The 15,318-nt window shown below is 38.7% G+C and overlaps 1 protein-coding gene across 9 annotated transcripts in view; it reads right to left on the bottom strand.

Moving 5' to 3' along the window:
- Positions 1-15,318, bottom strand: part of Adamts6 (ADAM metallopeptidase with thrombospondin type 1 motif 6) — a 283,297-nt gene that overhangs the window by 18,523 nt on the left and 249,456 nt on the right. For all 9 annotated transcript variants that reach the window (XR_003847524.1, XR_003847513.1, XR_003847512.1 and 6 more), the window contains one exon: positions 11,163-11,367. Coding sequence is in view for 5 of the 9 variants with exons in the window: in XM_029557800.1 (XP_029413660.1) it covers positions 11,163-11,367 (205 nt within the window). In the remaining 4 variants the exon portion in view is untranslated. The remainder of the gene's footprint in view (positions 1-11,162; positions 11,368-15,318) is intronic.

Here is a 15,318-nt window from a genome sequence, read left to right as displayed (position 1 = left end):
AGCCCTGATACAAGTCTCTTGAATTTGCCCTATTTGTATTTAGTTCTCTTAACTTCCATACCTAATCTCTTCCATCGCTGAAGTCAAGGCCTTAGAGGATTTCTGTCACCCTCTTAATGTTTAATATTATCATTGGCAATAATAATACTGTTACTTTACATTCCATTAGGGCTTCAGAGTTCACAAATAAGCATATTTTTTGAGAATTGTTACAGATGAGGAAAGTTTAAGTGACTTAATGAAGGACAGGCAGCAAAGGAGAGTCAGAACTAAATGTTAGACCTTTTGGTTCATGCACTATGCTCTTCTCTGTCATTACTGTGTTCACAGCCTGCTCTTAGTACTGGTAGAAACAAATTCAAAAGAGCGCATAATAAATATCAGTTATTATGAAAAATGAAAGAAAATGGAAGGCATGAATATATAGGGTGCATAAGGATTGTCTTTGGGTTCTGAGGTTTTAGTTTCTGATGTGGGAGCAACGACTGAAAAAATACACTGTACACCTCCCTTACCCCCTCATATTTTAAATAGCTATTATTTTATTTTATGTCTATGAATGTATTGGCTGCATGTATGTAAGTGCACCTTTGTCATGTAATGCCTGTGGAGGTTAGAAGCAGGCATCAAATTCCTCTGGAACTGGAGTTACAGACAGTTGTTAGCTGCCATGTGGGTGCTGGGAATCAAACCTGGGTTCTCTGCAAGAGAAGCCAGTATTCTTAACCCCTGAGCCATCTTTCCATCCCCCGTTCATATTTTAAAAGTATATATGTACATACACACACACACACACGTACACATGGCTGAGACATAGATCTTTTGTTTGTTCTAGTATCTTTTTTAGCAGCAGGAAGCTCCTGCTACTATTTTTTAAATGTAGTAATATTTATCACATTTTCCTAAGATAATATGCCAAGTTCTGCTTACAATTAAAAGGGAGACAGACAGTGTACACAGACAATTCATTCATCTGTGTCTGAGGCGTCCCCAGGAAACCAAAACCAAACCCAAACAAATAAGTTGATAAGAAGCAGAATAAAAACAAAAAGTAGCACCAATATTTATTATCAGGCAGCATTCTAAGTGCTAAGCATGTAATGACCTACCTAATTTTCACAGAAATCCCATGAAATAACTTGCTATCCTGCCTATTTTTCAGGTGAGGAAACTAAGAAGTACAGGTAAGTCCAGATGACAGCTTCCCTCCAGAATAAATCTCTGAAAGACAAGTTTCAAAACAGGCAAATAATCTGTAGGACAGATGTGCAAAGCTAATCATACAATGCTATCTTCTACTTAGGCAAGAAGTCATTATAGAAAAATCATATCCTCAAAAGGATATTTTGTCCTGAAGCAAAAGAGTTAAAGAGGTAATCAACTGGGTACTCAAAATAAGGAATGGTTGAAAACTACACTAGTTCCCCTCTATTTGTGGTTTTGCTTTCTACAATTTTGTGGTCTGAAAATATTACATGGAAATTTCCAGAAAAAAGCAATTCATAAGTCTTAAACTGCACACCATTCTGAATAGTGTGATAGAATCCTGACTAGGACATGAATGGTTTTGTTCAGCATATCCTGTATACACTGTACCTCCATCCCCAGTCACTTAACAGCCTTCTTGGTTATCAGATCAACTGTCACCAAGATGCAGTGCTGATGTTCAAGCAACCTTTATTTTACTTAATAATGCCCCAAAGGACACCAGTAGTGATATATCAATGTGAATATGCCAAAGAGAAGTTGGAAGGTGCTTCCATTGATTAAAAAGGTCACAATTTTCAATTTAAAAGAAAGAAAACAATCTTATCCTCATGTTGCTGAACTCTACAGTGAGAACATATCTTCTATTTGTGATAGTGTGAAGAACATTTGTGCTAGCTTTGCTGTCGCATCTCAAATTGCAACAACTATAGCCACAGTATATGCATGTGTTAAGATAGAAAAGACATTACATTTTTTAACGGAAGACAGGAACAGAAAACATGTTATCACCAAGTGCAAAAGCACTGAGCCACATACAGGCTTCAGCAAAGGAGTCTCTGAAATGAGCAACACAAGTTAGGGTTGGCTGTGTAAATTCAAGAATGGGTATAGACTGAAAACAGGAAAGTTTCTAAGGAAGTTGCACCTGTTGATGAGAAGCTGCTGTCATGTTTCTGGAAGATTCTCAATAGAGCCTACATTCATAAGAGTGCAAAAGAGGCACCAGGGTCACACAGAATATCAGAATAGTTCTGGAAACACGTGGCAATGCTGCAGCGCATCTGATAAGGGCAGGCATAGCATGCAGAGCCTGTGTGCTCTCAAAAACAAAAACAATATTTTGAAAGCTATGTAATGGAACTCCTTTAAAATTAGGAATTTAATGAAGCCTCATATACTTTCTTCTCTGTCTGTGCCATTGTCCTTCTAAGCTATTTCTCCATAGTAGTTCCCCAGAGGCAATCTTCTCATGCAGAGAACAAAAGCTGAATGGAATTAACCCCAAAGTCCTGGCACCCATGCCAGGGTGCCAAAGAATCCAAAAGAAACAATTACAGCATATCTCTCTGCTCAACTAGAGCCCACAGCCTGGCTGAATTTGCATATGGATATTGCTTGAATTATTTTCTATATGAATGACTCCTCCTATAAATCAAAACCTTCCTGTGGCTTCCAAGAAGATAGACTAACTTCCTTCCTGGTTTGGTCAAAATACGAAAACGTTTTTGCTTGTTTGCTTGCTTGTTTTATATTTTATCATTCTCTTAGGCTCAAGGGAATGGGCAACTGAGTGAGCAACTGAATCTAGTCATTTGGGATCTCAAGAGTCAAGCCTACGGCTTGGGTCCTATAACAGACAGAAATGACATTCATATAGCTTAGTACAATATATTGTTAAATTGTTCTATTTTAGTATTAGTTATTGTAGTCTTTTACTATTCTTAATTTACAAATTAAACTTTATCATCATAAGCATGTATGTTCAGAGCAAAACATGTACATTCAGACTTTATTATTATCCATAGCTTCCAGTATCTCATGAAGGTCCTGAGGATACGATGGAACTACTATACATTTCCACCACGTTCTTATTCCACTTGCTCTCAGCCAAAAAGGCTGAGAAGTGATTACACATTTTTTTTTTCAGTGAATACGCCTGGTCTGAGCCCTTCAGAACCAGCCACAAACACTACACATCTACAGCCAAACTATCAACTCTCGTCTCTGTAAATATTGTACTACTTAAGGATGACTATAAAATTAAAATTAAAAAATCACTTCTAAGAAAATAAAAAGGCAGAGGGATACCACTTAGAACAGTTCATTCAGAGTGGAGGTATCCAGCAAATCCTTCTGATCCTACAATCAGAGATATTCAAACATCTTTAGGTTATTTTTATTTGGGCTTTTTCCTTTAACCTGAGTTGTACTGCTTCTTCCTTTTAGCCTGTTGATAAATATGCCTTTCCATCTGACAATCTCAGTTTTATTTAGTTATCTAAAACAAATTCTAAAAAAGCAAGATGTAGTCACAGTTATAGGATGATCCACAGGCATTACTTTGAGATGAATGCTGCAGTGCATTCTCCAGGGTCAGCCCTGATCTTCACCCACATAAAGGGACTACTTTGAGATGAATGCTGCAGTGCATTCTCCAGGGTCAGCCCTGATCTTCACCCACATAAAGGGACTACTTTTGCATACTTATCGAATATGTCATAAAATCTATTAGTAATCCTTAGAAATTTAAATACATAGTTCAGTAATAAAATTTTACTTTTTAGACTAGAGAATATTTATAAATATCAAATTCCATCCACTCTCATAACAAACGATTAAATAGCAGGATAGAAAACATTTCAGTGGACAGTTCTCCAATAAAAATAATTTATATTTCTTCTTATTTCAGATAAATACTTGTTTTATTCACATAATTAGAACAATGTAGTTCTTTGAAATCTCAGTTGGACACAGGGGTGATTTTAATGAGATACAACTGTGCTTAAGCTTAATGTTCCATGATTAAGAACGTTAAAAACACAGTATGTAGATATAAATATTTGAAAGTATGTGAGAAAAACAATTTGATCCTCATTCATGAAGGATAGCCACACTGAGGTAGGCATGATTGTGCAAATCTGTAAGACACTGAGTCAGGAGGATTGTGAAAGTTCAAGCCAGCCTGGGCTATACAGCAGGGGAAAAAAACCCACAAAACCCTGCCATTTTGTTAACATTTTGGGGTTAAGCTGAATTCTCACTGAAGAAGGTGAACCAGCAATAGGACCTGACTAGAACCCAAGATACATATGGTAATGTCATAACTGTCTTCTCAAACAAGACACAGTCCTTTGTGGCTATTCATTCTTCTTAACTAATGCTACCCCACCGTTCTTAAGTTATGCTACCTGAAAGCCCTATAGTCAGCTGAGTGTGACCTGGTGTTAGTTATCCATTTGTCAAAGAAAAGTATAAGAAACCAATCCTTTCCTGTGGGGGTAAAGCAATCTGTGTGTGCGTGTGTGTGTGTGTGTGTGTGTGTGTGTGTGTGTGTGCGTGCATATGTGTATGGATCTGTGTGTGAGTTGTATGTGTGAGAGTATGAGTATGTGAGTGCAGGTGCATTTGTCAAAGTGCACGTATGTAGAGGACAACCTTGGGTGTCAGTCGTTGCCTTCAATCTTATTTGAGACAGGGTCTCTGCTTTGTTGTTTGCTACTGTGTACGCCAGGCTAGCTTTCTGGAGACTGTCCTGTCTCTGTCTCCTATCTTGCTATAGGATCACTGGAATTACAGATGCACACTGCTGCACCTGTTTTACATGGGTTCTAAAGATTCGAACCCAGGTCCTCATTACCTATTGAGTTATCTTTCTAGTCCCAAAGGAATCATTCTGACACAGTGAAAGAATGAGTCCCGTCCACAGTATGCAGTAAGGCTTTTAAGAGCTGCTTGCAAATGGTGGCAAAAAGAAAGCTACTTAAAGCCCAATGTGACTCCCAGGCTAAGGGTAAATGATGGGAAATGGGAAAGCTGTAGCTTCCTTAGGCTCACACAAGGCTGTCACTGAGCAGGCTTAACTGATGGGAAAATAACTGCTGGCTTTGCAACAATAGAAATGGAAAGGGTCAAAGGTAAATTCCTCTTACAGCAACATATTTTCATCAGTTGAACCTCACCCTTGTGAGTAATGGAGCTCAAATGATGATAGCTGGAAATGAGGAAGGAGCAGAAAGCAGAGTGAGTTTTCCTGGGTGTGTCTAGGAGAACTGGATACATTTTTGCAAAAGGTTAGTTAAAGAGATTGAACTTTGTCTGTTCTCCCAAGACAGCCTTTTTCCACAGTGGGAAATATTATACTCCACTAGGAAGAACAAGCTCTTCTACTTTATTTAATACTATGTGTTCTTATTTATTTTTAATCCACTTAGGGAAGAGATGGGCTGCCTGGTGAAGTAAGGAAATGGAAGCCGGAGAGTACAACTGATCTTTGCAAAACAAACAGGACAGCAATCATCTCCTCCTGCCTGAGCAAAAAATGATAATGGTGATAAAGATGGTGCTCAACTAGACAGAAATGTCAGAATTTCCTGAGTTATGCTCTCCTATCCCATCTGTGGAGAGCCACTACTATTACTACTACTACTACTACTACTACTACTACTACTACTACTACCGCCTTAGTAAAGAGATTAGTGTCACTACAAAGGAACTAAGCAGGGCCAGCAAGATGATTTAGGCCCACTGTGCAATCCTGACGACCCAAGTTCAATACCTGGGTCCCACAGTGGAAGGAGAGAGCTGACTCCTCCAAGCTGTCTTCTGATCTCTACATGTGAGCTGTGGCATGTGATTTGTATACAATCATACACACTACCCCCACCACCACCACCACCACTACTACTACTACTACTACTACCACTACCACTACCACTACCACCACCACTACCACCACCACCACCACCACTACTACTACTACCACCACTACCACTACTACTACTACTACTACTACTACTACTACTACTACTACTACTACTACTACTACTACTACTACTACTACTACTACTACTACTACTACTACTACTACTACTACTACTACTACTACTACTACTACTACTACTACTACTACTACTACTACTACTACTACTACTACTACTACTACTACTACTACTACTACTACTACTACTACTACTACTACTACTACTACTACTACTACTACTACCACTCCCACTACCACTACCACTCCCACCACCACCACCACTACTACTACTACCACCACTACCACTACCACTACCACCACCACTACCACCACCACTACTACTCCCCCACCACTACTACCACCACCACTACCACCACCACCACTACCACTACCACTACCACTACCACCACCACCACCACCACTACTACTACTACTACTACTACCACTACCACTACCACCACCACCACCACTACTACTACTACTACTGCCACTACCACTACCACCACCACCACCACCACCACCACCACTACTACTGCTACTACCACTACCACTACCACCACCACCACCACCACCACTACTACTACCACCACTACCACCACCACCACTACCACTACCACTACCACTACCACCACCACCACCACCACTACTACTACCACCACTACCACCACCACCACTACCACTACCACTACCACTACCACCACCACCACCACCACTACTACTACTACTACTACCACCACTACTACTACCACTACTACTACTACTACTACTACTACTACTACTACTACTGGCAGCTACTAATGCTTTATCTAAATGCTAGTCCCAACATGCATACTCCTCTCTCTTTCCAGTGCTTCATTCCTTTGAGATTTTGATTCAGCTCTCTTAAACAAGGTAGCCTCCAGTGATACTTGTGAGCCTTTTCTAGCCATTTGAAGAGGTCACTTCAAAGACTATATCGATAAGAATAAACATGCTAAAAAGAAGGTAAGTATAATCTGTGTGAAATTAAATTCAGAAGAAAATTCTAAGTTTGTTTCCATTTCAAATACCATTTTAAGGTTTTCTTTGAGGTGATTATATTTGGTTGCTTTATTTTAAAGACAACCATGCAATGGTGCTGGAAAGTGCAGGTCTGATAACAATGAGAAATGAGTCCGTATATAAAGCAGCTTTTGGTATTTTACCAGTTGGCCAGTCTCTACTCATGTCTCTTTTGAAGGGTGATCTGGTACAGTCTTGTGCCCCTTTCCCTCCCTTCTCTCTTCTGCTTTTTTAAAAGAAAGGATCTCACTCTGTAGTCCTGGCTGATCTGTAACTTACTATGTTGCTTAGGCTGGCCTCAAACTGAAGTCCATATTGGCCAACAATCTTCCTACCTTCCAACTGCAGGGATTACCAGCATGTATCAACCAAACCCGGCCTTACAGTCTTCTGTTTCTGTCTGTTCTTTATTTTTTAAATCAAGAATGCCCTCTCCGGTTCCCCTCTTCCTCTCAGATTCCATTGTCCTTCAATATTCAATTCGGTTCCTATCAACTAAAAAGCTTTCTGATCCTGTTTAGGATTCTTCTTGAGGCAGGAGAGTAGGGAAAAAGAGTGAGGTCAGGAAGGACTTACACAAAGGCTGCAAAATTAGCAAACAAAGAAACAATGGTTGTCACGTTTAGCAAAGAAGAATGCTAAATCCCCCATGCAGAGTCAAAGCCAACTAGAAACAGCAGGGGACAGTGACAGATACACTCTGGGGTGTCTGAAGATGACCTGTGGTTCATTATAGTGCTAAAACACACATCCTTGAGTGGAGTTTTGATTTCAGGTGCTAATGAGATGTAACACATGAAAGTGTGTGCATACCTAGATATAACAGTATGTGCAAGAAAGCCCACACTATGCAAATAACCCCAAAGCTCATGAGATGTGACATAAAAGCCCCATCCTTTATATAGCATTGCCATCGAGCTCCTAAACCCTTTCTCTGCTTGGCCCACTTCTTCCTTTGGAAGTGTATTCCCTTTTAATAAGTTCTCTAGCTTTCTTTACGTTTATCCACATGTATCTGTCCAAGTCCTTGCTTGGGAACACAAAAAACTGGGAACTTCTCTGGAGGTGCCCATCAAACCTTGATATAGGCAGATATCTCTCTGACCACCTATGCATTTATATCTCACAATTCACTGCTATTAAACACTATCATCATACTCTAGTTGTTGTAGGAATATTTATTTTCCTATCCTATAAGATTCATTAGCATTCTCCACTGTGCCTGTCCCAGGAAGTACTCAATTATATCAATGGACTTGACAGCCTAAAACTGTTGCAGTCAATTATATGGTCTTCCATTGTGACTTTTACCAGAACATATTCATCATCATCAGTAACACCTAAGCATTTCTATAATGATCCTGTACATCAATATTTACAACCATGCAGAATGCCCATTGTTGTCAATGGATTTCATTATTCAAATGAATTTAGAAGTTAATGCACTTATGGTGGAGAAAAATAGGCCTTCTTTTCTACAATCACAGACTAGAGCATGCCAACATCTGTGTACTTGACTAAAGCTAGGAATAAAACTTAGGTCGCAGAATGTGATTACTGAAACTGTAAGATAGCCAGGAAATTTAAGAGAATGCTCCTAATTCATGCCAAAGATTCAATAAATAACCACAACCACTCAAGAGTCTCCACTTCCATGTACCATTTTTAACAAAGGCCATTCAAGTAGTGGGGGAACAATTACATCCAGAGGTTCTTGCAGAAAAATGTTTAAGATTTTATTTGTTTTTGAAAAACCTATGAGGTCTGCTGGAAACACCCAAAGCAAACACCATAATTTTTCTACCAGGATATGTTAGAACAGAGTCTGATATGCATCCTGTTTTGTTGAATTGAAAGAATTATTTTTAGAAATATTCAGAGAAAGAAATATTTCATTCTCTTTAACACTAACCAACACAGAGGGATTCAGCTCTTCTTTGGGAAATCTGAAAAATGAATGTTTGTGTGTGTATCATGCATACTGATGAATCAAGAATTAACTACTATTACCACATTTTCTACAAGATTATTTTTTTCCAAGTACCCATAGATTATATTGTTTTGTAAACGGGTATGCCCTCAAATCATTTTAGTCAGATTCTATATAACAGTCATGTAAATGAAGATATAATATTTAATTTGTACAAAGAAGCAATTAAAAAGTATAGTTCAGGGCTGGTGGGATGGCTCAGCAGTTAAGAGCACTGGCTGCTCTTGCAGAGGACCTGGGTTCAATTCCCAGCACCCACATGGTAGGTAACAACCATCCAGGCAATATACTCTTACACATAAAATAAAAATAACATTTTTAAATATTTTATTTATTTTTATTTTATGTGTATGAGTGTATTGCCTGCATGTAGGTAAGTGCACCCGTGTCATGCAATGCCCGTGGAGAACAGAAGAGGCCCTCAGATCCCCTGGAACTGGAGTTACAGACAGCTTTTAGCTGCCATGTGGGTGCTGGGATTCAAACCCGGGTCTTCTGCAAGAACAACCAGTGTTCTTAACTGCTGAGCTATCTCTCCAGCCCCCCCAAAAAATATTTTTTTAAAAGTATAGTTCTGGGGTCAGCAATAGAGCTCAGTGGGTAAAGGTGCTTACTATAAAGATTGACCACCTGAATTCGCCCCCAGGATCCACATAATGGAAAGGGAGAACCAACGCCCACAAGTTGTCTCCTGACTTCCACATGTGTGCCATGGAACAAGCAAACCAATACATAGTCTTCTACATATAAAAATAATAAATAAATAAATAAATAAACAAACAAACAAACAAATTTTTTTGGTCTTTTTGAAGCAGGGTATCTCTGTGGCCCCAGCTGTCCTGGAACTCACTATGTAGATGAGGCTGGCCTTGAACTCACAGAGATCTGCCTGCCTCTGCCTCCCAAGTGCTGGGACTACAAGTGTGTGCCACCACACCTGGCTAAATAAAAATTTTAAAAGTACCAAGTCCTGCAAAATGGCTCAGTGAGTAAGGCACTGGTTATCAAGTCTGGTGACTGAGTTCCCTCCCTAGAACCCACATGGTGGAAGGAGAGAACAGACTCCTGCAAGTTGTCCTCTGACCTCCACATGTGTGCCATGGGACATGTGCACACCATCCCCAACACACCATCCCCAATACGCAAACAAATAAAGAAATGTAAAAACTGCCAAAAGTACAGATATATCACATTACAATGAATTGGTAGAGACTCATATCTAAAAATTATATAATTAGGGGCTAGAGAGATGGCTCAGCAGTTAAGAGCACTGACTGCTTGTGCAGAGGACCTGGGTTCGATTCCCAGCACCCACATGGCAGCTACAAACCATCCTTAACTCCAGTTCCAGGGGAATCCAAAACCCTCTTCTGACTGCGGCACTGCACGACACAGGTGCACTCACAGGCAATACACTCATACACATAAAATAAAAATAATAAAAAATTTTTTAAAATATTTTTTTAAATTATATAATTAAGCTATACTTGGAAAAGTTAAATATAAAAAATCTGTGCTTTCAAAATGAGATTCTAGAAAAGATCACTCTCGACCTCTAATATGTTTCAGGGTAAGAAAACTTCTTGGCTTTCCTTTAGAAGTTCAGTTTTAATCCCACATCACTAGTAAGAACACCTCCTGAGGGCACCTACCACAGTATTATTTCTTTTTTTTTAATTAAATTTTTTGTTTATTATTTTTATTTTACATGTATGCATGTATTGCCTGCATGTATGTATGTATGTAAGTGCACCCATGTCATGCAATGCCTGCGTAGGACAGAAGAGGCCTTCTAATCCCCTGGAACCAGAGTTATGGACAGTTGTCAGCTGCCATGTGGGTGCTGGGATTCGAACCCAGGTCTTCTGCAAGAACAACCGGTGCTCTTAACCACTGAGCCATCTCTCTAGCCCCCAAAATATTATTTCAAATTCACTTTAGACTTACTCCTTAATTAAATTGATGATAAGTTTCTCATTGCATTCCCTGTATCAAAAACTTCTTGCTTCTGGACAAGCAACAATAAAATATAATACGGCCAAATTCACTTTAAGAAGTTTTTACTTGTCAAGTTCTAAGACACATGCACAGTTTTCCTTAATACTAAATGCTTTGATATTGATAACTAAAACATCTCAAACATGCAGCCTCAGATTTCCTTACTTCAGACCAGTCCAAAGCCACCCACTGTGGTGGACATGACTGGTTGTTGCAGGACTCTTTCTCAATAGGCCGGTGTGTTAAACAACCAGTGTAATCCAGAGTCTCCTCCTCAGATGGTCCAATCTTCCTGATGCAGAGCACTGCCCTTGTGCGCATTCCACCATCACAAGTCTTACTGCACTCCAACCAATCTCCAATGAACCATCTGCAACCAAAAGTGGAAGAAATATAGAGAAGCATGTCTTCAGTGCGCTGAGAGACTTTTAGCTGAGTACACGCCACACTTTTCCTAAGAAAAGCTGACAGTTCAGTGGTGGTTAATAAGACAATGCAAATGTAAAGTCATTAAGTAAAACACTGTTCACTGTCACTCAATTATCTTTCAGAGTATAGTATGTGGGCTTTGGAGCAAGCAGACCTATATTCAAATAAAACAATGTACCATGTGTTTTAAAACCTCTTTGATTTTTCTATTTAAAATTAATTTCTGAAGATAATAATTACTTCATATGAATGTCATGAAAAATAAATAATATATTTAAAGGTTCTAATACATGGCGACAAATATTTTAACAATTGGCTATCCATAGAACAGACAGAGTTCTGATTTGTGGCATTTGCTTTTTCTTTTTTGTAGTATAAAAACTTCAGTAAGGCCAATTGCAAGTTACCAGTTTGTTCTGAGCATGACAAGAGAACTCATGCTAATGACAGGATCTCATGAACAAGAAGTAGACATTCCAAACCACCACTGAGTGTGGTCTGGCATGCAAAAAACAAGAAGCAGTAACTATTTTTATTATTATTACTTTTCATTGCAGCCAATTCTCCCATAATTGAGGTTTTTATGTTAAAACTCCAAAGGAGATGGGGATCTATTTTCCAATTTCCAGAAATAAATGCTCAAGAAGGTAGGAGGACTTAGAGATAAAGGCCCAGGTATCTATACCAATGACTTACTTCTGCAAAAGTGGAGCCCTAAGCCAGCTTTATGAAAACACACAGATTCCCTGCTTTCATCCTTTTGCTCAAAAAATAAAAATGGAAATAAAAATGCTTCTCATTTCCTCACAGTTAAGGTGGGAAGAAACTCAGATGTTTTAAACTTGTCCCACACACATACTACCCCTTTCCTTTAAAGTCACCAATGAACTTTCATATGTACACAATTTTGAGGGTTCTGGATCATACTTCTGCTCTATTAGTGTCCTAGACATCACTGATTGGCCCAAAAGGAAGCATGATTCAGTTCAGACCAGTAAGAATTCTACTTCAGAATTTTCACACTTTCCCTTTGTGTCACAAAGGTGCATGAGGACACACGTTTAGACCTGCTGGTGGCCATGTCACTCCTCAAACAGAGAAGCAAGGAAGGTCTGATGTGCCTGAGTCCATGATTCTATCAATTCCATCCCTATACGTCCCTGAGCATTGCTACATAAAGCTTATGTATTATTTACCACTAGCATCTTGACCAACATATTATTGTGTTTATTTAATAAGCACTTGCTGAATTCCTATCAAGTTCAAGACATTCTGCTTTGTTTTACAGAAGAAAAAATAAGATCCTTTGTCAGGAAAACAGTTTTCCAAAGTCATGAAAAGAGCAATAATGAACAAAGACTGGATCCCCATTTCAATTGAATCTCACTTTTTTTTTTTCCTTTTGGTCTTTTTGAGACAGGGTCTCCCTGTAGCTCCAGCTGTCCTGGAACTCACTATGTAGACCAGGCTGGCCTTGAACTCACAGAGATCTGCCTGCCTCTGCCTCCTGAGTGCTGGGATCAAAGGCCTGTGTCACTATGCCTGGAGACATTGAATCTCACTTTTAACATCATAGAAACCAAAATTTATGTCACAGGGTCTTTTTTTCAGTTCATGATTATGAACCATACAGCTGCCATGCTCATGTTCATGGGTATGAGACTGCCCAGAGAGAGGGCTGCGAAAAGCAGAAGAACCAATTCCTCAATGCTTCCCTGAGAAGAATCCACTCTGAGGGCTTTATGACTAGAAGGAGGTATCTTAGCAACAGAGCGTTAGCATCCTAAGTTGAAGCCTGCATTTAGTCACAATGGCCTTTCCTCAGGATTATTTGTTTTATTGTTATTTATAGAGGAAACAGCATTTCAGCATTTAGAAACATCAATCAGTTTTTCAAACTTAAAATATATTTCTCAAACTCAAAATATTTCAACCTAAATTCATTTAAAAATAATAATTTAATCCTGCATTAAAAAAATCTGACACTACCATATTTTTTTCTGTTAAGTCACTTTCCAAAGGAGATTTAAAGAGATTTTCTTATACTTTCCTTTCTGTTTTCCACAGATGAACATGATCCCAAGTTGTTAGTACCATATTTGGTAAGGAGGAAAATTTGTACTGAGAATAATCACTTGCATGCCAGCCATAGTGAAACTCTGATCCAATTTGCAACAGTGATTTCATCACCAAGATAAAACAGAACTGTGTATAACTCAGCCACAGAAAGCTCAGTCATGCCACTTCCAGCCATGATCTCATTACATCTCATAATGTATGAGTGACGGAGAGCTTTAAATTAAACACAGGTGCACAGAGGCAGCAGCCATTCAGCGTGTCACTGATTTTTCTGAGCATAGGGTTGGGACACCTGTGTGTTTTAAAGTATTTGTTTATATGAGTATTTGTCTCTTCCTTCACTGCCAATTATCTTTCCTGAGAATCTTAGTCTGTAAACATCACTCTACTCTTCAACTTGGAATATATGGAAGTAAACGTATTAATTAGTCACCCGTCCAGTTCCCTTCCTGACTGTAATTTCAGGCTTCACCTCAGTTCCTATTATATCTGCATTACTGGTCATATTATCCCTTCCTATTTTTTGTTTTCTCTCTTTTAGAGTCAGTAATAAAATATGAACATAGAAATTCTCTCTGGGAATACCAACTGTAGAATGTTTATATCCTGAACAATCCCAGAGTAGGATCTTTCTGAGCTCTTCTCAATATCCAGTAATTAAAAATGTCTACCATCCATTAGAGGCTAACAATTCCTGGTATTCATATAGTGATTTTTATTACTTGCTTGTCTAATCATTTGTGTTTTTCAGTAAAGGTCTCGCTCTGTAGAGCAGGCTGGCTTAGAACTCATTATGTTCCCTAAGGTAGCAATCCTACTGCTTCAGCCTCCCAAGTTCCAGATTACAGGCAGAACACAGCCAGTGGAATTAATGTTTGAGCAATCTGAAATACAAGTGGCTTGCTGTCCTCTGTAGAATCTGATCTCATTCTAGTCTCTATTATTAAAGAAAACTATTATATGGATGAAGGGAAAAGATAAACCATTTAAAGTTTTGATCCAATCTTGAAGAGTTCCATAATAAAAACCAGACTTTTATTTTTACATTGCAATTTAAAGGAAAATGTCAGCACATATGAAAACAAACTGTTATTAAATAGTTGGATTCGAGGAAAGACACAGGTTAGCATGCGCAATCCATGAGTTCAAGCCCCAGCACGTGGTAGGGGCGGGGGGATTGATTTCCAGCCTTTATTCCAGAGTCAATTATCATCATTTTTCTCCTATAAATGCACCATCACAAATTAAGAAAAGACTTTAGAATTTAGCAGCTTCAGTTTTAATCAATGAAAGATAATTATATAACCTGCTGTCTATTTATAAAAATGTTAAAACAAATGCTTAAAAATAATTTTTAGAAAGATTTTTTTCAAGCCAGGCATGGTGACGCACACCTTTAATCCCAGCACTTGGGAAGCAGTGGCAGGCAGATCTCTGTGAGTTCAAGGCCAGCTTGGTCTATACAGTGATTTCCAGGTGGGTAGGACTGGGGAGACCCTGTCAAAAAATAAAATGAAACAAAACAAGCAAAAAAAAAAAAAAAAAAAAAAGAAACAAAACCCATCTTTCTGTTGTCTACAAGAAACTCATCTCACTTTCAAGGACAGGCACTACCTTAAGGTGAAAGGATGGAAAAAATATACCAAATGAATGGTACTAAGAAAAAGGAGGTGTTGCAACTCTAATATCTGACAAAATAGACTTTTAACTAAAACTAATCAGAAGAGACAAAGAGATCCACTTCATTTTGATCAAAGGAACAATGAATCAAGAAGATATTACAATCATGAACATATATTCACCAAACTCTGGT

The sequence above is a fragment of the Nannospalax galili genome, unplaced genomic scaffold (genome assembly GCF_000622305.1).
Source record: "Nannospalax galili isolate Female #2095 unplaced genomic scaffold, S.galili_v1.0 scaffold751, whole genome shotgun sequence".
In the NCBI taxonomy this organism is placed as follows: domain Eukaryota; kingdom Metazoa; phylum Chordata; class Mammalia; order Rodentia; family Spalacidae; genus Nannospalax; species Nannospalax galili.
This window is presented reverse-complemented; position numbering and strand designations above follow the sequence as displayed.